The sequence below is a fragment of the Phaseolus vulgaris genome, chromosome 2 (genome assembly GCF_051622355.1).
Source record: "Phaseolus vulgaris cultivar YP4 chromosome 2, ASM5162235v1, whole genome shotgun sequence".
Lineage (NCBI taxonomy): Eukaryota > Viridiplantae > Streptophyta > Magnoliopsida > Fabales > Fabaceae > Phaseolus > Phaseolus vulgaris.
This window is the reverse complement of record NC_143499.1, coordinates 47,043,204-47,067,481: the sequence shown is the minus strand read 5'-3', so window position 1 is coordinate 47,067,481 and position 24,278 is coordinate 47,043,204. Positions and strand designations below refer to the sequence as shown.

The 24,278-nt window shown below is 34.5% G+C and overlaps 3 protein-coding genes across 3 annotated transcripts; 1 reads left to right on the top strand and 2 right to left on the bottom strand.

Moving 5' to 3' along the window:
- Window positions 1-676: 676 nt before the first annotated feature.
- 3XHMG-BOX2 (HMG (high mobility group) box protein) lies at window positions 677-3,335 on the bottom strand. Its single transcript, XM_068614890.2, has 9 exons — window positions 2,870-3,335; window positions 2,531-2,647; window positions 2,143-2,414; window positions 1,931-2,036; window positions 1,787-1,852; window positions 1,500-1,670; window positions 1,285-1,385; window positions 1,116-1,200; window positions 677-1,020 (listed from the first exon to the last, which is right to left on the bottom strand). Exons 1-9 carry the CDS (start codon window positions 3,239-3,241, stop codon window positions 895-897), a joined length of 1,416 nt encoding a protein of 471 aa, XP_068470991.2. The 5' UTR covers window positions 3,242-3,335; the 3' UTR covers window positions 677-894.
- Window positions 3,336-3,879: 544 nt separating this feature from the next.
- On the bottom strand, window positions 3,880-7,383 carry LOC137812714 (argininosuccinate lyase, chloroplastic). Its single transcript, XM_068614885.2, has 6 exons — window positions 7,012-7,383; window positions 6,564-6,944; window positions 5,803-5,951; window positions 5,380-5,671; window positions 5,088-5,252; window positions 3,880-4,450 (listed from the first exon to the last, which is right to left on the bottom strand). The coding sequence occupies exons 1-6, from the start codon at window positions 7,315-7,317 to the stop codon at window positions 4,202-4,204; spliced, it is 1,542 nt and encodes a 513-aa protein (XP_068470986.2). The 5' UTR covers window positions 7,318-7,383; the 3' UTR covers window positions 3,880-4,201.
- Window positions 7,384-11,052: 3,669 nt separating this feature from the next.
- LOC137812713 (kinesin-like protein KIN-4C) lies at window positions 11,053-24,175 on the top strand. The gene is given in 28 exon segments (XM_090299128.1): window positions 11,053-11,475; window positions 11,588-11,734; window positions 11,868-12,020; window positions 12,113-12,360; window positions 12,483-12,622; window positions 12,798-12,922; window positions 13,309-13,345; window positions 13,432-13,523; window positions 13,619-13,735; window positions 13,818-13,931; window positions 14,056-14,139; window positions 14,225-14,385; window positions 14,387-14,433; window positions 15,161-15,261; window positions 16,404-16,502; window positions 16,598-16,711; window positions 16,784-16,900; window positions 16,999-17,079; window positions 17,341-17,412; window positions 17,492-17,585; window positions 17,665-17,696; window positions 17,873-17,958; window positions 18,647-18,718; window positions 18,824-19,051; window positions 19,145-19,289; window positions 19,416-19,502; window positions 19,641-20,162; window positions 23,599-24,175. Coding segments are annotated over 28 exon segments (3,873 nt in total). The 5' UTR covers window positions 11,053-11,364; the 3' UTR covers window positions 24,046-24,175.
- Window positions 24,176-24,278: the final 103 nt, after the last annotated feature.

Below are 24,278 nucleotides of genomic sequence, written 5' to 3'. Positions count from 1 at the left end.
ATATTACTGGTGGTCGTACTCATACTTAATTAATATGATTTTTTTTATGAAAATCGAAACAAATAAATTTGTAGAATACTTAGAAAAGCCGATTCATTTATGAACCCGCGCACCCCAATAAAAAAGCAATTAATTACATTTAAGAGGTACTACACTACCATAAAGTCAAAGGTGTTATTAGCATTTATTGCTAATGTTTGTTGTAAGGCTTCTTTACTCTTATAATAACTCTCCCAGTATATTCAATGTTAAAAGATAATCTTAAATAAAATGAGTTACTTTGCCAAAAATTATTCCACATGAGCAAATATAGAGTAGCTCGTTAATATATATTTATGTTAACAACTGCAAACACATTTTCATTTGTATATTAAAAAATCCTCTAACTTTTGATACATTTCTCAAAAAAAATTCAAGACTACCCTTACTTGTAGTATCGTAGCACGTATTTTTTTATATTAATTAAAAAATATTAAATTAACTTTGGGTGATTGTTCTAAGTAGGCATCACATATAACATCAGAATGCATTAGTGACACTCAATTATACAATTTTATAATATACTACGTGGTTTATGCATCAAAACATGGTTTTGTTAACAAATATAAAACAAGCATGACAACAACAAGAAGTACTAAATGGATAAATTCAAGACATCTTAAAATGACAGTAATACTTATAAAATCATGTAAACTTTCATGAAGAAAAACTGGCAGTAATACTTATAAAATCATCTTAAAATGTACCAGACAGCTAAAAATCTTAATTTGATTTTCTTCACAACTTGTGTAAAGAAAATTACAGCTAAAAACAAAATGGACGACTAAACTTTCAAGATAAGCATATTCAATACAATTTTTTTGAACATGCACAAGTTTTTTGTTTCTCCATTTACTATTCGGTTTCCTGGTTTGCAATTGCAGAAAGAGACTTGTTGTATTCCTCCATTTCCTTCTTGTACGCCTCCATTGCATCAGCTGCTTGGCCATTCCAGACTTGCCTCTCTTCCTCACTCAGTTCCTAATCAATGATAATAAAAACAAATTGAATGATTGTTCTGTTCTATGCAGAAGAAAAATTAATTGTGGAAGAAGCTATGGTTCAATAATAGCTACCTTCCACTTCAACGAGACAAGTGCATTAATGGTTGAGGTGTTGAGTCCTGGTCTTTCATCCTGTAAAGTTTTCCTTGCTTCTTTGCTGAAGAGAATCAAATTTTAACTTTTCACAATACCATAAAAATAATACTTTCTCAGTTTAGTTTAGCTTGCAAGTTGAAGTTACCAGAATACGATGAACGATGATGGAGGCCTCTTTGGCCTGTTTGGATCAGAATTCTTGTCTTCCTTGTTTTGTTTCTTCTTCTGACGATTCTGTTTTGTTTTCTGCACCATGATAGGGTGGCTAAGCATCAGTAAAACTACAAGGTGTATAATAAAAATAAAATAAAGGAAGGACTACGGTTTAAAACTGAAAGAGAACAGAAGAAAAAAAAAAACCTTGATTATATTATCAGTTTTCTCCTTCTTCTTCAGCATTTGCAAGGCTTCTTGTTTCTGAAGTTTCATATGCTCCTCCTCCTCCTTCATGATGTGGGCAGCTTCCTCATCTTTCTTCTGCTTGTAAGCCTCCATTTCTAAAGCATATTTCTCCTTGTTCTTCTTTGCCATCTGAGGTTACAAGACAAATTATTTGTAAGAAATCGATGCCTCTAAAATGACTCAAGAGAAGGGTATATAATAATAATAAGTAATCATACGAGAGTTGAGAGACTAAATGAACAAACCTCTTCATAGGGTCTCCTTTGTTTCTCTGTCATGTTTTTCCACTCTTCGGCTGTGATCTTTGGAACCTGATAAAAGAAGCAACAATTTATATTTGATTTCTTAAAAGTCATGGTTAAAGAACAAAAAATGGAACAAGAAATTACCTCCAAGAAATTCTTGTTCTCGGCAACAAGAGCTGCTCGCCTATCGTTAGTGAACAAGAAATAAGCAGACATGGGGTGCTTTGGTTTCAATGGATCCTTCTCTTTCCTGTGAAGATGCAATACGAACATCACTAAGCAGAAAAATTATGAAGAGAAGTAAATGATTTACACACAATATTGTAAAAGGTCCAAGGAGAGTATTTATAATTTACTTGTTCTTCTTGGTCTCTTTTTCTGCCTCTTGTTTGAATTGCATGTACTGTTCAAGCAATTCCATGGCAGTCCTGTGTTTCTGCTCCTCGTCAAACAATCTCATTGCCTCACTCTCACGTTTTTCCTTTGCAATCACTTGCAAATAAGCTTCTTTCTCAGTATGATATTTCTCTTCATAAGGCTTCTTCTCCTCTGCACTGACAGTCTTCCATTTAGCCCCCAACATGTTAGAAGTTTCCTTAAATTCTGCCTCTGGGTTAGTTTTCTTGATCTGCACCAGACGCCAAGCCAACAATACATTAAAACCATCGAAATTTTAAACAAAAACAACAAAAGAAGGGAGAAAATAAAAATATAAAATTATTCCAAATGATCACTTGATTTCACCTCATTCCATTGGTCTTTCATCCACAAAATGTAAGGTGGAGAAGGCCTTTTCTTCTCAGAGACCCCCTTCTTCTTCTTGTCCTTTTTTGTCTCATTATCTTTCATCACAGGCAAATTCTACACAAATAGGAAAAGACACACCCACATAAATAAATAAAAACACAAGGAATTGATAAAAATCAAACCTTTAAAAAACGATCAGCAATCACCCAAATAGAATACAATGGACCCCAATTGTCTACAATTTTCCACAATATCAGCGATCCCGGCGAAACACTGAACATATTTGAAGACCATGATAAAATAAAAACATCCATATGAAATATCAACTGAACTTACCATGGTAGGTTTAAACTCCTTCAACTTCTGCAGTTTTTTCAGCTCAACTTGAAGCTTCTCTTGTTCACGGCCACGGTTTTCGAGCTCTTCGTCCTTCTGCTTGAGGGCATCGTCTCTGGCCTTCAAGAGCTCTTCGGTCTTCTCCTTCTCGAGGCGCATCTGCTGCAGCATTTCCTGCATCTCGAGCAATTCTTTCTCGAAAGATTGCTGCTTCTTGGAATCTTGTTTCGACGACGGTGAAATTGGTGTCGCTGAGGACTCAGAAACCTTCCCAGCGATGATGTTGGCCTCGTTCGTTGATGGGATTTTCTCCTTCAGGGCCTTTCTGCCCCTTCCCCTCTTTTTGGGTACCTCAACAACTGTGTCACCCATCGATGAAACAAAGGAGAGAGTGAAAGAGTTGTTTCTGAAATAATGTTCTACACAGAAAGTTTGTTTGTTTGGAACAAAGAACGAGGTCTTATGTAGGATAATTGGAGCAACGGTCGGAATTTTCAAATTTGAAAGAGGGAGTGCCAATCTTGGTTTCTCTTTTATTATTTGACCGTTTTTACCATGTTTGGGAAATTTTGAATTTTTGAAGATCCACTGAATTAAGAACCATTATCAGGTGATTTTGAAACCCTAGGGTAAAATAATAATAATAACCCATAAATAGAAAGTTTGAAATATATATAATTAATGTATTAGATTAATTTTTTAAAAAATAATTTGATATAATTTTTTTTAAAATATAAATTAGAGTTGAAATAAATTCTTAAGAAATAAACTTAAAATCTCTACCCTACGTTTCTAACATATCCAAATTTCATGCAAGTGACTATATATTTATAAGTTATAGAATATATTTATAAGTTATTGAATAGTGGGGGAAACGAGTAATACAAGCCTAAAAATTCTGGGTAAGATAAACCTATCATGAATTTTAAAATTAATTCAACCTTACAATAAAAATAATAAAAATAAATAATTTTAATATGATAATAATAATTTTTTTATAATAAAAATAATTGCTAAATTCTAAAAATTAATGTGTATTGATAATAATGCGATTCATGTGAGTACCTAGCCCGTCTGGTGGCTAAAGATGGCTTTATTTCATTAAAAGCCACAACATTCATATGCCATGCTTAAATTACAATCGAACAGGTAATGTATGTTACCTATTCAGAAACCCTGACTAATTTGCATATAACTCCAAATGCTCTTACACAATTCAAATACTCAAAGGTATCATCTTGGTGGACTCCAGAATTACGCGTTGCAGGATCTTTGGCATGCGTAATTACTCCCAAGTTTTCGGGATTTGCTTTACATGGCAAGATGAGAAATTCACTTCATTTCAAGTTTTTTCATCCAATAGTCAATTTGGCTGGCAACACATGCTGACCCGGTGGAGCCGTAAGAGACAAATTTCTGGATCGCATTTTCTACTCCAAGAAAATCATACACGTCCTCTTCAAAGACTGGATTTATACTTCTCAGCTCATCAAGACTTAGATCCAGCAGTTGGCAGTTCTTTGATGTACATAAAGCAACAGATTTCCCAGCGATATCATGAGACGTTCTAAATGGCACACCCTGAAACGTGAATGAAAAAGAAAGAATGAGGCTTGCACAAGTAATAGAGGAGAAAAGATAAGTCTTAATTTAAAAATTTGAAGTTGTTAATAAAAGAGAAAGAATGATACAGGTTGAACATTAAAGCAAGCAGCCATGGCACAGATGCACGATTACTTACAACAGAACCTGCATATATATATATATATATATATATATATATATATATATATATATATATATATATATATCCACACACATACACACAACACAAAAATAACCCTCGGTTTTTAAACATCTAATCCTGAAAACTGCATAGACTGGGAACAGGGGAGCATGTAACAAAGACATGAAAAGCATTTCACAAAATAGTTTATTGAATTAGTATATGAAACATGATAAGATGTAAAATTTGTGAACATTCATTTCCTTCCTTCAATTGGATTTTGGGATGGGGGAGTGTGCTTGATTCTGTTTTCTGCTGAAGCACAGGACCCTAGGATGGGAATAGAGATGACTTCAAACCCAAACTTGGACAGTGACATGCACATTGCTTTTAATATATATTGGACCAGATGTATTATCTTATTTTCAGTCACAAATTTTTTACAGCAGACAGATAGTTAACTCAGAAGGCAAACCAAAAAGTGGGACTGACCTTATTAACAAGATAATCGGCGAGTGTGGTTGCATCAAGATGACCAGCAGGTAATGCCTTTTGTATTCTTTCTCGATTGAAGGTAATATTCAGAGCAAATTCTGCTGATACCTCAAGCATCCCCAAAATAGTTTTAACGCTGTCAAATACCGGTTCTTTGTCTTCCTACTTCCACAAAGGAACTTTTTTTAGTGTATCTCAGACAAAACAATGCAGAAATAAAATAAATGAACCCAGAAACACACCATGAAAGAAAACATGCAATTCAAGAAAAGTTACACTTTGTTTTTACCTGCAAATCACGGTTGTAAGCATGAGGAAGACCTTTGCACAATGTGAGAAGAGTAACCAGGTCCCCAATGACTCTGGCAGACTTCCCGCGAACAAGTTCCATTGGATCTGGATTCTTTTTCTGAGGCATAATACTACTTCCAGTTGAAACAGAGTCGCTTGGTGTGATAAATCCAAATTCCTCCGAAGCCCACAGTACCCACTCCTCACCAAGCCGAGAAAGATGCACAGCTGTGATGGCATTAGCAGAAAGAAACTCCAGTACAAAATCTCGGTCCGAAACTGCATCTATACTATTTAACATAACAATATAAAATCAGTTAGAATAGCACGTAAAGATATGTATATAAAACTTGATACCAATCACATACTAGGCATAGTTAAATAGATTGAATTCACAAAAAAATAAAATGAAGTGAAATACCTATTTCTCAAGGGAGCCGTAAATCCTAAAGCTTCTGAAGTAATGAATCGATCTATGGGAAGCCCTGTACCAGCCAAGGCACAAGCTCCTAAGGGGCAGAAATTCATCCTAGCTCTACAATCTACCAAACGACCAGCATCACGCTCAATCTGCATAATAAATAATAGTTCTAAAACTATACCCAAATCCAGATCGCCTCCTTAATTAAGTGATTGAGTAAATTGGATAGAACATACATTTACAAAACAATTACAATGTTAAACGCATTTTCCATTAGAGTTTAACCAGAAAATAAAAGCCTGATGGCTGGTAATCCAAGTTTTAAAAAATCAAAGAACGGCACACTTCATATAGACAGTGCTGACATAAATATAAGAACAATACCATTCAGTTGTTAAACCCCTCTCCTCTCCTATTATTAAAATGAGATATTTTAAAGTTGGCGAGACACATCCATTTGATCAACAACACTGTTTTCTAAAGCAACTTCACACTACTCAACATCAATTTCTCATCTAAAATCTATCAAGTCATGAAAATCATTTCTGAAACAAACAAGTACTAAAATATAAAAATAAAAGAACAGAAAAAGCCAGGAGATTTTTCCCTTCCTCTTCTTCCTCTATTTCATCTAATCCTAAGTGCTCAGGATACAAACACCTTCAGATGTTCAAATATGCTCAGTGGACAAACAAATATTAGAGAATAGAAACTCGCTTTTCCAGAGCAGTAAACAAACAAGGCCTAAACTACGATCAAACCTCCTCAACATAAGCCAAGAGAAGATGCTGCAGCAAAACGGGCTGCGCGCGCTGCAAGTGAGTGTAACCAGGAACAATGAGACCCTCGTTCCTCAAAGCCAGGGTCAGCAGCGACACCTGAAGCTGCTTCATGCTCACGAGGATCCCGTCGATGGCGTCGCGGCACCAGAGGCGAAAGTCAGTCAAAACCTGATCGTTTCTACTCCGAGCGGTGTGGAGCTTCTTCGCAGGCTCACCGATCATGTCGGTGAGCGCAGCCTCGATGTTCATGTGCACGTCCTCTCTGTCAGCTCTCCAATTGAACTCTCCATTCTCAATGCGCCTCTCTATTTCCTCCAAACCTTCAATAATGGAGTCTCTGTCGCTCTCGCTTATCAAACCCTGAACAAATAACAGTGAGTGTTTTGTTGAGTGTTGAATTGGAACAGTGAAAGATTTTGTAACTGACCTGGTGAGCGAGCATTGATGCATGCGCTCTGCTCCCCTTTATGTCTTGTTTGTAGAGCTGCTTGTCGAAAGAGATCGACTCCGTGAACCTCTCCACGGCGTCTGTTACGCCCTCCTTGAACCTCCCGCCCCAGAGCTTGGCCTCCTTAGCCTGGGCCTGGGCTTGGGCCTGAGACGTTCCCATTCTTGGCGTGGCGATTCTGCGTGGTGGAAATGCGCAGTAGGATGGAGTTGCTGAGAGCGCGTATCGAGAAGAGGAAGAAGGTGCTGCAGTGAAGCTTGAATACAACGCAGCTGTGAAAACCATGGCCGAACGTGTGAGCTTCTTCGAATCTATTTCTTTACCTGTTTTTCATTTTATTTTATTAGTCACAACAAAAATCACTTCACACTTCTAAAAATATATATTAAATTATATTTTTATTTTCTAAAATTCTATTTTAAATCTTTAGTGTTTTTTTTTCTCCAACATTTTCAACCAGATTATTAAATGCTTAATAAAACATTACTATTAAAAATGTTGGGTTGATCATCTATGTGCAGCTACTTGACTTCTTTACAGTCTTTTAAATTAAAATACTTTTTTTGAATATAAAATAGTATTATAATTAATCATTCATTTTTTTCTAATTTAAAACCATTAAAGTCCTTCTATATTGAACCAAATTTCAATTATACTAAATTGGAGAAGGAAGTAGATGGATGTACAATCTTTTGAATGATGTATATTCACAAAAATATCTTTAGTCAACAATTTTGAGTTTCAAAATGTTCTTTTAAAATTGAATTAATTGTAAAGATACTTTATATTTAATATTTTGAGAAAAAAAGTATAATTTTTTTTCAACTATATAAAAAGGTATAAAAGTAGAACATGGAAAATAAAATAAAGAAGGTTTAGAACAGATAATAGTAATGCTTTATAAGTTGACTGGTGTCTTGCTCATTTATCGTGTTTGAAATCAATTTAATTGGCATGACCCAGTTTAGGGGATAGGTATGTCTATTTCGATGGTTGTTGGTTTTTGTGGGCAGTTGGATTGGTGAATAAGGGTTGTGGTTCATTTTGTTCCTTGTTTTGGTTGCAGTGAGTTTGTATTGAGTTTGTACGGGTTTGTTTTGAGTATTGTACGAGTTTTTAGTGGTATAATTTTTTTGTCTCTCATATGTTGGTTTGGGACCCGAGTTTTGATTCATATTGTGGTTCCTGTTATTCAATTCTTATGACTGATAAAAAAAATGTTTTATAAGCCGTGAAAAATTATATAAATATTTTAAAACAGTTGAAAAAAAAATAAGTAAATAGTTTATCAAGTATTAAAACATATATATATATATAATTTTAAAAAATATGAAAAGATGTATAAATAGATTTTAATAATAAAGTAGTTTATTCAATGGGTTTTTAAATTTTAACATAATTAGCTTTTAGCTACTACTTTACAGGTTATTTTATTATTATCTCTCAGTGTTTATCACAATTCAAAGGAGATGTGTATATTCTTTTCTATACTTCTTGGAAACTGAAGTTACATATTTTCTATTATAGCAGACATTCGTACTTTTTATACTTGTATATAACAGTTCCATTGAATTCAGGGTGAAATAGGATTATTTAATCCTCTATTATCAAATTAGTGTTAATAATTTAGTATATTTCATCATTACTTGTTTTAATATTGTTTATGTTATGTATGTTGTGAGTTAATTCTTATTTTTCCTACTACTTTGTATTGAAAATGTTGTTCTTAGATATCTTTAAGATATTCAATTTGATATTATTCACTTTTTTCCATTTTTTTTTTGAAGTTGTATGATTATTCTAATGTTAAATAAGCTAAGGGATCTTATTAATAATAATTTTACTATATATTTTTGTATTTTTGTTAGGAAACATTCTTATCTCTTACAAAAATAAGAAACAGGATCTTATTTCTTATTTTTTCAATAAAATTAAATATATTTTCATGACTCTAATATACAACTGGTTACATTATTTATAATACGAGTAAAAAATTTGACTGTTTATAGACGGAAAACACATATTAAAATTAATTATCATTTTACTCATCAATACGAAGACTATACATTCTCTTTCATCTTTTCAACTAAAAAACACCTTTGGTCTAATTTTTATGTTATTGTCTTATTTATATATTTATTATACCTTATATGTTTAGACTTCGTGTTAGAAACTAAATTCATCTTCGTTATATATTATATTTTAAACTCATAGAATAAATATGTTTTTATCCTATTTTTTTATACATTATTTCTTTTATCAATTTATTAATAATATTTTGCCTATTAACGTGACTATTATTTTAATATTTTACAAACGTTTGAATCAAATACTTAAACTATTATCGTTTATTTTTATGTTTGGATTTTTTAATTTCTTTTTAAGAAAGTAAGTATCTTTATGTGGAAAGATAAAATATTATATATATATATAATTATTATTCACCAGCATATCATTGGTCTATTTATTAGTAAAGGAAAAAATGTAATTAAGAGAAAATAAATTATTAAATGGTTTACATGTAATATTAAAAAATATATTTTGCTCCACGAGAGACTAATGTACCCACTGAAAAGTGAGGGGAAAATATATATTATTACAAAGCCCTCCAAACATTTTGCTCTTCAAAGGATCCAATACATTACACACCAATGATTGTGGAGAAGCATCCTCCTCTTCATGTCTTGTTTCTCTCTTATCTAAATTTCTTTAACCACCAACATCATTAATAAAATTGCAGTTATTCAAATCAGACATTCCGTGTTCCTTAATTTCTCAATCTATCTACCACCTTATTGCTTTCATTCATCTTCATCACCAAGCTCTTACCTCAATGGGTTAAATGTGTTTGATTGTTACACAAAATAAAACCAATGCATATTCATGGTGGTGGGCAAGCCACATCAGGACAAAACAATAAAAATGGTTGGAACAAAGGCTTCACGGTATGTATCTCTGTTACTATTATATAGCTTCATGCTTTTCTCTCTCAGTTTTCAGTTATCTATCATTAATTCCTTCAAAACATATCATCTTTTTGTTTATCTATGCATTCATAGATATAATATTCACATTTTCATTTATCTGGATTTCACAAACTCTTAATCATCTAGAAATGATGCAGATTTCTCGATTTCTCCTAATATGCCAAGGTTTTCTGCTTGCTTAAACATGATGCATTTCCTTCAACATATAACCACTTGCCCCTTTTCATATGTTCATCAACTTAGAAAATGTGAAATGTGAAAATTACTTTCAAACATGAAAGTATACTTTAAATTGCATAAATTTTTTGATAAAAAAAACTTTCAAATATTATAATATGGAATTTTGAATTATATAATTTAGATTTTAAAATAAACTTGGATTATATAATTTGGTATAATTTTTAAATTTTAGATTTGAGAATCCAAAAAGAAATTTAGAACGAAAAAAAAGTTAAATATTTACATGGGTGCAGAAGAAAATCATGAAGTTGCAAGAGGAAATTTCTGAAAAAGAAATAAAAATAAACTTTGGATAAAAACCAACCCATTATTAACGATTTTTGGCGGGCTTTATTTTCACTTCAGCCAACATAAACTACTCTACCGTTAGTTTCCCGTTTACGCGATTCGCGCGTCACATTCCGTATTTGAATGAAAAATATTTATTTGATACTCTTTAAAAAAAATCACATTCATTTAACAACTCACTTTATATTAAAAACTAAAACAAATATTATCAAAAAAATATTATTATTTAAGGATGTTGAGTGGTTTTTTATTGAAAAATGTTACTTTCATAAATGCACAGTGAAAAAAATACCAATTTATAATTGTGATATTGTGTAATTCCAAAATTATTCTATTTTAATGAAAAATTATTTATCTCAACTTTTTTTCGCCACACTAACCTACTTTCATTTAACAATATTTTATAATAGTATAATCATTATTTTAAATTAATTAAAAAATAAAATAAATGTAATTAAAATATTAATTTAATGAATTATGAATTGAGTATTTTTGTATGGTGTGAAGGATCATTGTTTTTCTGTTTAATGCAGACACAAGAACAAGACGTCCTCTTTCAAATGTCCAAACGAAACATAAACCCCTTTCGTTTAGTTTCGTTCCTTCTTCTCCAAGAAGACGAAGAAATCCTCTCTTCTGTTGATTCTCCCTTCACTTCTCTCTCACACTCTTGCTCACAGGAAATCACGCGAAACCTTTCTTTTATGCTTCAGAGTTTCACCTGTTCCGACGCTTTTTGTTTTTCACATTGATCACGATATTGATTTTTGCGCTAAATCACGATTATAGAGTTTCCAAACGGTTGAGTTAAACAGAGATGATGGAGACCGAATGTGTACGAGTCGCGGTGAATATCCGTCCATTGATTACGTCGGAGCTTCTTCACGGTTGCACAGATTGTATTTCGGTGGTCCCCGGTGAACCTCAGGTGCTATATTGTTTCTGATTCTTTGATTCTTTCTTGATAAGGTTTATTTGGCAATTTTGGAGTTTTTTTTTTATCGTCAAACCAATGAAATTGATATTGGCGTCTTCGGTAGGTGCAAATAGGATCACATTGTTTCACGTATGATTATGTGTATGGTAGCACGGGGTCTCCTTCCTCTTCAATTTACGACGATTGTGTGGCACCGCTTGTTGATGCACTCTTCCATGGATATAATGCTACAGTTCTTGCGTACGGTCAGGTATAATTTCAAATGTTGTTGGTTATCTTGCATTCTTGATGATTATGAAATGTTTGTTTGGGAAACTTGTGCTTTGTTATCTATATCCTACTATTGTTGTTTAGTTTTCTTTAATCCTTTCTCGTTTTGTAAGACGGGCTCCGGGAAAACATACTCCATGGGCACCAATTATAATGGAGAGGTGAGTGGTGGTGGAATTATACCCAGGGTATTGGATACCATATTCGACAGGGTTAATGCTACAAGAGATTCCACGGAATTCTTGATCAGAGTATCATTTATTGAGGTAAACAAAATGTTATATTGTTGGTTGGTAAAGATGAATTTTTCTGATATAGTCAATTAAGATCAAACTTCTGATTTGCTAAAAATTGACAGATATTCAAAGAAGAGGTTTTTGATTTGCTTGATTCTAGTTCATCTAAAGGAGAGGCGGCATCTACGACGAAGGTTGTTGCACATCCCACCAGAGTTCCCATACAAATCAGAGAAACATTGAACGGAGGAATAACACTTACTGGGGTGACGGAAGCTGATGTTAAGACAAAAGATGAAATGACATCGTATCTCTCAAGTGGTTCATTGTCACGTGCCACTGGGAGTACCAATATGAATAGTCAATCAAGGTAAAATGTCGTAAAAAAATGTTTTCAGATTCTTTTACTTTGACAATAATAATGATACGCATGAAATTTACATTGAAAAATTAACTTATGTTAACTGTTGGTTCACATCATGTTTCGCCTAGTCGGTCACATGCTATCTTCACAATCTCAATGGAGCAAAGGAATGGTGACGACATCTTATGCGCCAAGCTCCATTTGGTGGACCTAGCTGGTTCTGAACGAGTGAAACGAACTGGTGCTGATGGCTCGCGTTTAAAAGAAGGTATTTGTCATTGTTAATGATACAATGCAACCAAAATATAGTTAGGAATAATAAGTATTTCTGCATAATTGTTGAAATATATTTGAAAATAGAGTTAATTGAAACCCATTCGGCTAGCTGAGTTCTTTGTAAGGTGTATGCCATTTAATATTCAATTGTTGTTTTCATGGATTAGGAATTCACATCAACAAGGGTTTATTAGCTCTTGGAAATGTAATAAGTGCACTTGGAGATGAAAAAAAGCGAAAAGAAGGAGGACATGTGCCATATCGGGATAGCAAATTAACGCGCCTACTTCAGGTTAAGCAATAAAAGTAGTAATTCTTATACTCGGTGCATCTGCCTTGTCCACTGTATCATTTGCATAAACGATTCTTTCTACTATGTGAAATAATTTTAGAAATAATAAATAGGACATAAAGAAGAACTTTTACATGAACGTTAACGGATGAGTTATTGCATTGTTGATACTGCACCTTGTCATTTGTTTATGTATGAAAACTATTAAACTATAGTGTCACGTGGATAGAATGTATTGCCAATCCAATCTCGGAACTTGCTTTAGAAAACCCGTTACAGAAAATACGTGATTAAAAGCTTTGTTTGCAGTGATTACTGAACATACATATATGGAATGGATTTAAATCATTTCTATCATGACATGCAATTGAATGATGAATATGTAGGATTCTCTGGGAGGAAACAGCAAAACTGTGATGATAGGTACAAACTTGATGCATGACGGAATTTTTAAAATTTTGTGTTTTATATAGTCACATGCATCATCTAACCTGGCGAGAATGTTACAGCATGTGTTAGTCCAGCTGATACAAATGCTGAAGAGACATTGAACACTTTAAAATATGCAAATCGTGCTCGTAACATTCAGAACAAGGCAACTGTAAGTGCCTTGTATTAATATTTTCCTTCCCTTTCTCATTTATTACTCTAGGCAGGGTATTTTGTTTTTAATAATTTTGAATTTTATTGTTCCAGATTAATCGAGATCCAGTGGCAGCTCAGGTGCAGACAATGCGGAATCAGATTGAGCAATTGCAAGCTGAGCTTCTATTTTATAGAGGTGATACCAGTGGACCAATCGAGGAGGTTCAGGTACATCATTTTTAGATTGAGTTAGATTTTTTGAATGTTTGTTATGTCATTTGATAATATTTTTCCTTTTAAAAATTTTCAGATTCTTAAACGCAAAATATCGTTACTTGAAGCAAGTAATGCGGACCTACAACATGAGCTTAAAAGACGCCAAGTAACTTCTGAGAATTTAGCACAACGTGCTCTTGAATCTCAGGTTTTCTTTTGATCCTTACTCCCTTCTCAGTCATAATCAATTTTGTGAGGTCCTTACAATATCTCTTTAGTGTTTTTTTTTACATCATGTGTTGTTTCACTCACAGTACTGAAAATGTTTTTAGGTTGAAAAGGACCAACTGGTTTTGACAATAGAATCAATTCGAAATGGTAAATCATGGGATGAGATTGACTCAAATTCGAATCAGGTTTGAACGTGTTATGTCTTAACGGGTGGTTATGGTTTTCAGAAGTAGGATCCATCACTGAAGTATGCTCTGAACTTATTTATAGGATTATGCCCTACTGAAATCTTATGTTTCAAAGATCCAAGATCTGGAAGGAGAATTGCTTCGATTGAAAACTTCGAATGCAACGAATTCAAGTCGTTTTGTTGATTGTTTTGATTCCGATGATGATGGATATGGATCAAAACATGCTTTATTCGCACCTGGTGTGTTACTCTGACTGTGATGTCAAAGCTGTGATTATATCAGGATATAGTGCGTTGTGAATTTCTTTTGTAGTATTTTGGTGCAGTGCATCTGACAGGTATTAAAAGATTGAAAATAAAATTATATTTCCGTCAATGCGAAATTACTGTCAAAAGAAGAATCTTGTTGATAGTGTGACAAAAGAACTATAGATGTGATGGTACAAAATAGAAAAATTCAGGATGAAAAGACTAGCACCACTCCTGACAGGTAGAAGGGCCAGCTCTTTAGACAAGACCACCAAAAAGCTCCTCTCGTTCCATCGCCCTCTCTCTAATGTCTCTCTCTCTCATTACTTGATTCCACCATCTGCATCCTACACTCTCTCCATGCCTCCTGCCAATGCTGTTATTTCCCTTCACACTCCTTTTTTCTTCCCCTACCTCGTTTGGCAGCTGTTTCTTTCTTCGTTCATATGCCTGCATGCCTTGTTGCGACATTTCATGCTCTATTCCGTAATTTATTTATTTTCCCTCTCCTTTTGTACTCATATCAACATCTTTTATCGAGTCTCAATGATTGTAGCTGACGTTAAAGCATTGATGACTAATTTTTCTTAGTTGAGACAAGACCATCCATTAATTTTAAGATTACGTAATTGATTCCGGAAGATAGTGCAACATCATTTGAACAACTTAATTTCTGACTGTGCTTTTAGTTTTTATATTTCTTTCACTGCACATTGACATTTGATCTAAAATATTTCATTTTTTAAACATTTGTACCTTGTTTGTAGATGAATTGGAAGATGATGAAAATGAGCTAGAACACTCGTCTATCCAAGAAAAGTTGGATAAAGAGCTCAAAGAATTGGATAAAACACTTGAACAAAAGGAGGTAAAATTTGCATTGTCTAGCTGTTAAGTCATTTACATTTTGACCGTTGTTTTTGTAGTTTTTCGAGTTTTGAATTGCTAATACTTTTATCAAATTTTACAAATTCGTAAAATTGCACCAACAACTGATCCTTTTCGCATTTAAAGCAGTATTATGAAGCTACGTTTCCATATAAAAAAATTCTTTTCGTTTGAGCACTAATTTCACCTCATTTTTTCCTTTTTGATGACCTGAGGAGTTGTAGCTAGCTTAAGCAGGTTCAAAGGCATAGTTTCTTTGAATTTTCCTTTCTTTTAACATTCTTTCTAGTGTTGAAATATAAGTCTGTTGGTCTGTTTTCATTACATTCTTTTATCTAAGGTCGTGGCTAACTAAAACTGTTTCATTTGAAGTTAATGGAAATGTCAAATGTTTTCATTCATCCTGTTACTATTTTATCTCTAGCCTCTCTGTTGTTGACTATCATGCAATAAAAAGAATGTTAGTTCTATTTCATAGAATTGGGTTTCGGCCTAACCCAAACTCTAACTCGAGAAAACTGGATTGTGTGATGAGGATTTCCCAAGCTTTATAAGTTATATATGAGCCATAACTCCGTCACTAAACAATAGGTTATAAGTTATAACACCTCAAAAATTGATCTTATAATTTAATTCAACTTCATCAAGGTAGCTTAGAATATGAGGATTGCCCAAACCTTATGCAAGTCACATGTCTAGGTGATGTGGAACTAAATGCAACACTGCAAATAAGACAGCCCAAGTTACTGCAAATAAGGCAGACTAGGCGTGACTACAATTAGGGTAGTTTTCCATCACTGTTATTATGCTATACTCAACTCAACCAAGTCATTAATTTAAAATGGTTGAGATGCGCTCTTGTTTTGTCCCTTCAAATCAGCGTCGGAGAATAACATTTGTTTATTATGTTATATAAAATGTCTGTAGATTTTTTATCCAGTATATTCCGGTGGGAGAAATTCGACCACGGAACGAGTAACACATTTTATATATCAGTTGCATATATAAACAAAATGTTATTTACCAATGCAGATTTGAAGAGGGGTAAATCTATTGTATTACATGGTAGGGATATAACTTTTTTAACAAGTTTCTACCTTTTATTTTTTTCTCTGGTTGAAGGCTGAAATGAAGCTGTACAGTAATGCTGATGCTTCAGTTCTCAGGCATCATTATGAAAAGAAACTTCTTGAGATGGAACAAGAGAAGAAAGTTTTGCTGGTAATTTATTGTTCTGTGCTAAGACGTCTAATATCTTGGGATTTTTTTATATATTTAAAAATAGTGTGACAAGCCCTTCGATATATTATGGATAGAAAGAAATTGAGGAACTCAAGTGCAATCTTGCGGATATTTCATCCACCTCTGATGACGGTTCTCAATTGTTGAAGCAAGATTATCTTCAAAAGTTGAATGCTCTTGAGGCACAGGTGGGTTTTTATTTCAAATGTGTCAATGTTCAATGCATAAGTGAATGCCATAAACTGATTATTTTCTTATAGGTATCAGAGTTGAAAAAGAAGCAAGAGGCTCAAGCTCAACTCCTAAAACAAAAACAGAAGAGTGACGAATTTGCAAAAGGACTTCAGGATGAGATCCATAGAATTAAAGCACAAAAGGTGCAATGACCCAGTGAGACATTGTATTTGTAGTTATTAACAGAAAATTTGTACTCTCCTCTTTGGCACTCTTGATAGTTTCTTTCCCTTCCCTCTAGGTTCATCTTCAAAATAAGATTAAGCAGGAATCAGAACAATTTAGGTTATGGAAAGCTTCACGCGAAAAAGAAGTTCTCCAGGTAAATGCAAATGGGAACATTTATTATTCCATTCTACAATCATATAGACTACAAGATTTTCCCAACTTCTAGGAGTCCTTTTTAATTCGATATTGGTATTGTCTATACTTTTTTTCTCTTGCTCATATAGTGAGGGGATCAGGTAACTCTTTTAACCTTTAATGCAAGCACAATAACATCTCTCACGAATCTGTTTCAACAAATATATTAGTTACAAATAACAATAGCAAATCTTCTAATACGTATTTTGATTAATACCAGCTTAAGAAAGAGGGAAGAAGGAATGAATATGAGATGCATAAGTTGTTAGCGTTGAACCGGAGACAAAAGATGGTGAGTTGATGTTCATATCGCCTGTTGTTATGGTCTTATTTGAATGCCATTTATCCCACTATTTAAGTGTTCATTGTAGGTATTGCAAAGGAAGACAGAAGAAGCTTCCTTGGCCACGAAAAGGCTGAAAGAACTACTGGAATCTCGAAAAGCTTCCTCACGTGAAACTATTGGTTAGGATACTTTATGTAGCAGATGGCTCTTTTTCCAATTTCGTCAGCTTACTTGATAACCAACAAATTGTTTATACAGGTGTTGGAGGTGGGAATGGCCCAGGAGTTCAGGTACTACTAATGATGACTTTGTAAACTGCATACAAGAATGAAGTCAATTAAATTGTCCTAGATATGCTGGACAAATTAAAATTTGTGTAGCTTCTCTTGGCACACACTGATAATTCCATGCATGCTAATAGATTGTTCGAATCTGCTACTTCACGTGTATTTTTTCTCTTTGAAAGGCTTTGATGAAGGCAACTGAGCATGAGATTGAAGTCAATGTCAGAGTGCATGAAGTTCGTTCGGAATGTGAACGTCAAAAGGAAGTGTATGTTCCCTTTTTTATCTTTAAGATTCATATCATTTGGTGGCATGCTTGATTAAATTTGAGTAAGATTTTTAAATTTGAAGCAATATGTTGAATGGCCAACACATCGGAAGCCCCATGCCTTTTATACGTGTAAGAATATTATAATTTGTGCAAGTTCAACCTTTATAAATAAATAAGTCAAGTATGGTTAGCCAATTTGAGTCATTGCACATACCATCATTACTAAGTCATTGTATTAATTTTGTTGTGTGCCAAATTTGGTTGCTATACTTTTCTATACAAGTCAATTGTAACATGTGAGAACACTCGGACTGATTATTTGCTAACTTCCATGGTATTCATGTGTCTAAGAGTATCTGCTGGTGAGTGGATGATATTAACACTGGCTTTTGAACGAATTTACAAAACGATCTGTAATTGTGATTATCGTGGGTCCTATAAACATTCAATCACAGATTATAAAGAGAGTAAAAACAATCAAAAGTTTTTTCTTTTGCGATGAAATCTATAACATTTGGTTTGAGTTTGTGCACCCAGTGATTTCAGGCTACAATGCTAGATAGTAAGACATTTATATGGGGAAGATTAAAAGTCTGTTACGTTTTACTGTATGTTACAGTTTTTCTGTTTCTATTTTATTAGAGCTCTTCTCACTAACTAATTTATTTGTTGCTTTTAATTTCAGGAGGGCTAAAATGGCTGAGGAGGTGATCAGGTTAAAGGAGGAAGCACAAACGTTGAATCAAAGCCGTACAAGGTGAAATTCCTTGCAGTTAACTATTTTAACTACAACAATTATAAAATCTGTTTTTTCTGGCATTCTATGTCTGACAAACTCTCCCAATTGTTGCTGATATGGTAGTGAGTGTTCCACAACAATGTCTGCTGGTGCTAGAAATTCTAGGATTTTTGCCCTTCAAAACATGCTTTCGACTTCTTCCGCAACTCTAGTGTCTATGTTATCCCAGTTGTCGGAGGCAGAAGAGCAGGAACGAGTTTTCAGTGGTAAAGGACGTTGGAACCAAGTTCGGTCCCTTGCTGATACCAAGAATTTGATGAGTTATTTGTTCAATATTGCATCTTCGTCCAGGTATATTACGAAGTTAAACTAAGGGTTAAATCACAAGTAATCCAAAATTTTCTGTGTGCTTGACCTTTTCCTTCGGGTTTTTCTTGATCACAGGTGTTCATTACGAGATAAAGAGGTGATTTGCAGAGAGAAGGAAACGGAAATAAGAGATTTAAAAGAAAAAGTAGTGGGGCTAAGCTACTCACTTCGACAATCTGAAAAGATAAAAGCCGAATTGACTCACAAGTTGAAGTTGCAGGTTTAGCTACATATTTTCCATCATTTAGATAAATCATTAATTAAATAACTAGTAATCTTCCTTCTTTACAAGTTTGATTCTAACTATTAAATATTTTTTCCCGAATCATTTGACCCTGTATGGCAGAATGAATCTTTGAACTCGGAATATGTGGGAGATTCAGAATATTCTGACTCCAATGTTGGAGGTGATAAATATGACTTTCGCAAGTCGGTAGGTATCACACATCTCTTAAAACAACGTTGGCAAAAGATTTTCCATCTCATAACAAGTAGCACTTTTTAGCCACCGCATTTAATGGGAAATAGTTAATTAAATATTTAATTCGTTGCAAACTTATTTTAACTTCAGGAATACCGCCAGTCATTGGAGGATATGGACATATCTGAGACAGAGTCAGATGATTATGATTTTACAGATGATGAGTGGGAAGAATCAGGAAAATTAAGGGTTAGGAAAAGGAAATCTAAAACAGACATGGAAAATAATGAATCCAATATCAACAATTCAGAAGATTTCACAGAATATTCAAGAGATTTACTTGATACACCTGGAGAAAGTGCATCAGATATTTGCTGCTCTTGCAGCATAAACTCATCATGCAAGACAACAAAATGCATCTGCAGAGCAATGGGCAGCAGTTGTGGGAATTCTTGTGGTTGCCAAGTAAATAAGTGTGAGAACAGATCATCGATATCAGATGAATCACAGGAATGGCCAGCACAATCTGCAAGTTTTGAAGAAACAGATAAAGATCGTCTTCTTGTTACTCAAGGTGCAGAGTTACTTCAGGGGGCACTGGTTGATGGGCATCCCGAGACAAACAATGACCAAGCCCGCAGAAAACCTCTCTCTGACATAGGAAATACACAGGTGCGTGCGTGTCACTCATTCTTTACAACTTCAAGATATGTTTTTGATTAAAAAAATTATCTCACTACTTCTTTCAACACATTTTATATAAAAAATTACTTATAAACTTTTGTATATTTTTAGAACTAATTTATTTATTTTTTAAATGATTTTGACTCCACATTAATTTTTTAAACAATTAATACCCATAATGTACGTATTTACATTTTTATTATATTAAAATAATATAATTTGAATAAAAACATTTAGTTTAGTAAAATTGATTTAGAAAAAAGTATATGGTAACATTTTAAAAGAATTATATAGTTACTTAAAATTTATGTAATGACGTATTTTCATTAAATAAAAAAATCATTTTTAGTTATCAAAGAATAAAATTATTTAATGAAAAAATTAATATAAATATATAAAATGTCAAAAAAAATACAAATTACAAAATCCAATCCATAAATATCTATATTCATATTAGTTTTAATCCATTTAAATGGATTTATTTTAAATCCATATTTTTGGATTTTAAATCCAATCCATTTAATTGGATATTGATTATATATAAATTGGATACATTTTTTAATTATCCAAATTATATTTTGGGATGGATTTTGACTTGGTCCTATCCAAGTTAAGCCAAGACAATCCAGTTGATGTTGAGTCAAGCTGGCCCGGGCCGATATCCAGCCGAGCAAGTCCAGATTGATGTTGAGTCGTTGGGCCTACGTCGATGTCGAATCGAAGGAGTCAGGCCAATGTCGAGTCTCCCAGGCTCGAGCTGATGTCTAGCCGAACGGGTCAAAACCAATGTCGAGTTAAGCAAGCCCGGGCTGAGGTCGAGTCGATTGGGCCCGGGTCAATGTTGAGTCTCCCGAGCCCAAATCGATGTCGAGTCAATTGGGCTGGGGCCAATGTTGAGTCGATCGGGCCTGAGTCGATGTCAAGTCGAATGGGCCGATGTCGAGTCAATTGGGCTCGGGCTAATATCAAGTCGATCGAGCCTGAGCTGATGTCAAGCCAAACGGGCTCGGGTCGATGTCAAGTGGAGCGGCCAGGGCTGATGTCGAGCCGAACGGGCCGGAACCGATGTCGAATGGAGCTGGCCCGAGCCAATGTCGAGTCGAGCCGGCCTGGATCGATGTCAAGTGGAGCAGGCCTGGGTCTATGTCGAGTCGATTAGGCCCTAGCCAATGTCGAGCCAGCAGGCTCGGGGCGATGTCAATTCGAGCGAGACCGAGCCAATGTCGATTTGTTCGGGCCCAAATCGATGTCGAGTCATCCGGGCCCGGACTGATGTTGAGTCGTACGGGCCCAGACCGACGTCGAGTCTTCCAGGTCCGAACTGATGTCGAGTCGTCCGAGTTCGGGTCGATGTCGAGTCGCTCGGGCTCGAGCTGATGTCTAGTGGACGGGCTCGGGTCGGTGTCGAGTTGATTGGGCGCTGACTAATGTCGAGCCGAGCAGGCTCAGGCCAATGTCGAGTTGAACGGGCTCATGCAGATGTTGAATCATCCAGGCCCAGACCATTGTCGAGTCATCCGGGCCGATGTTGAGTCGTCTGTGCTCGAGCCGATGTTGAGTTGTTTGGGCTTAGACCCATGTTGAATCTTTTAGGCCCGAGCCGATGTCGAGTTGATTGGGCCTAGGTCGATGTTGAACCGAGCCGGCCCAAGCCAATGTGGAGTCTCCCGAGCTTGGGTCAATGTCGAGCTGAACGGGCCCGGGCCGATGTCGAGTGGAGCGAGCTTGGGTCTATGTCGAGTCGATTGGGCCCTGGCCAATGTCGAGCCAGGCGGACCCATGTCGATGTCAAGGCGAGCGAGCCCGAGTCGATTTCGAGTAGTTCGAGCCCAGGTTGATGTCGAGCCAAGTGGGCCTGGGCCGATGTCAAGGTGAGCGGGCTTGAGTTGATGTCGAGTAGTCCGGGCCCAAGCCATTGTCGAGTCGTCCGGGCTTGGACCGAGGTCGATTTGTCCGAGCCTGGGCCGATGTTGAGTCGTTCGGGTTCGGGCCGATGTCGAGTCAAACGGGCTCGGACTGATGTCGAATCATCCAGGCCTGGGCTATTGTTGAGTCGTCCGGACCCAGACTGATGTTGAGTCGTCCGAACTCGGATTAATGTCGAGTCGTCTGGGCCCGGATCGATGTCGAACCGAGTTGGTCCGCGTTCAGGTTGAGTCGGCTTAAGCCCAATTTAATTAGTATATGTCTATATTAAAATAAATTTAATATAATTATATAAATTGCATTGAATCTAGATTTAATCCACGAATTTAAAAAAAATCAATTTAAATTTAATCTAGTTAAAATGGATATGAATATTTGGATTTGAAATCCAATCCAAGATCACCCTACATGTTATAAATAAAAGGATAAATAATAGATTTTCGGTATAACAAGTATTCATATTATTTTCAGTATATTATATAATAAAAAAATATCTTTAGTAAAAAAAAATAATTAGATGCTTTTGAAGAGTTGATGGTTAAAATAAAAATCTAACATTAATATATAATTAACGTTTTATTAAAATGTAGTCAAAATTTGTAAACAGAGTAGAAATAATTACAAATTAATTGTATAATTAACTTTAATTTATACTTTTATAAATATATGTGTGCATATATTTCAACCTTTAACAAGAGTTTAAACAAACAAAATAATAAATTAAAATTTTATCCTAAAACTATTTTTCTATACTAAAATTAAAATTTTAATACTCGTTTATATTAAATTCACTATTTACTCTAAACAAAATAACACTTGTAAAACTCTCCAGATCATTTTTCTTCAGTCAAACATTATGACTGTTCCAATTCAAAATTGTTAATATATGTGACTTTTGGATTATGTGTATGGTATTCACAAACCATCTTATCCATTACGTGTTTTCTTATTGTTTATTTTTATTTTAATACCATTTAAGAGTCCAGGTAATGACTAGAAATCACTACTAAAATCATTAGTCACCGATTTTTTTTTATTTAATTTTTTTTGCTTAATATCAAATTCTCAGCCAAGTCATATTAGAAAGTGTTATCTATATGATAAACTATATTTAAAAAAGATAAAATATGTTTTTTTATCTTCATAAAATATTTAAAGTTCATTTTAATCTCGTTAAAAAGTGATACTTTCAAAATTGAAGCAAATTTTAAAAATTATATTTTAGAGATTGACAACATATTTTCGGTTTAAAAAATGTTTATGCTAGTATTTTTTCTGTATGTATTAAATCAAACACTACATTAAATGAAGTGGTGAAAAGGTTATTTTTTAATATTGACGCTTTTACTTTTGAATAATAGTAACCCAACACTGATTAGTCACAGTAAAAATTATTCCTTCCCAAAAAAAGTAAGAGTAGAAATGATTATTAATTATTTTGATTATTTCCTTAATTTAATAATAATTATAGATTTTTGTTTATCATTTCTTATCACAGATCAAATCAAACGCCATGAACGATAATCCGAAGAAGAAATTGCCGACATCCACCGTAATTATTGTTCCTTGTCTACCACCTTCTTCGGAGCCAGAGAATTTGGAAGTCCAAGTTCCAAACAACAAGTTTAAATTCAGAAAAGAAATTAATAACACAGGTGAAGCCAATGTTGCTGCGAATAAAGATAAACAAGCACATAGAAGGTCCAAATCCAGGCCTGAAAATGCTGCCTCAGCTCCTAGGGCAGAGGGTAATTTTGTGGAGCAAGATGTACCCTTGAAAACACGAAGAACTGGTCGAAGGGCAGCATCATCCCATAGTAATAGTGCGCCACTGTGGGACAGGAATGCTGCTAGTAAGTCAGATGAACCTGAAGTTTTTGAAACAAGGAATGCAGTGCGATACAAAAGAACACTAGACGAGAAAGAGAACAACAATAAACGCTGATCAGATTTGGTTCTTACAATTTTGTTCATTCATGTTTATAAACAAAGAAACACTAGACTTTGGTGATGAAACCAAATATCGATTTTCTTGGTTCTTGTACTATTTACTATATAAGATGAAGGCCAGAAACAGGGACCATTAGAGGTCAAAATCTGTCGCCTTGAAAGCTCATTTGTAAATAGATTTTTACAAAATCTTTTCTGCTAAATGGCCACAGTATTGTAAATATATAA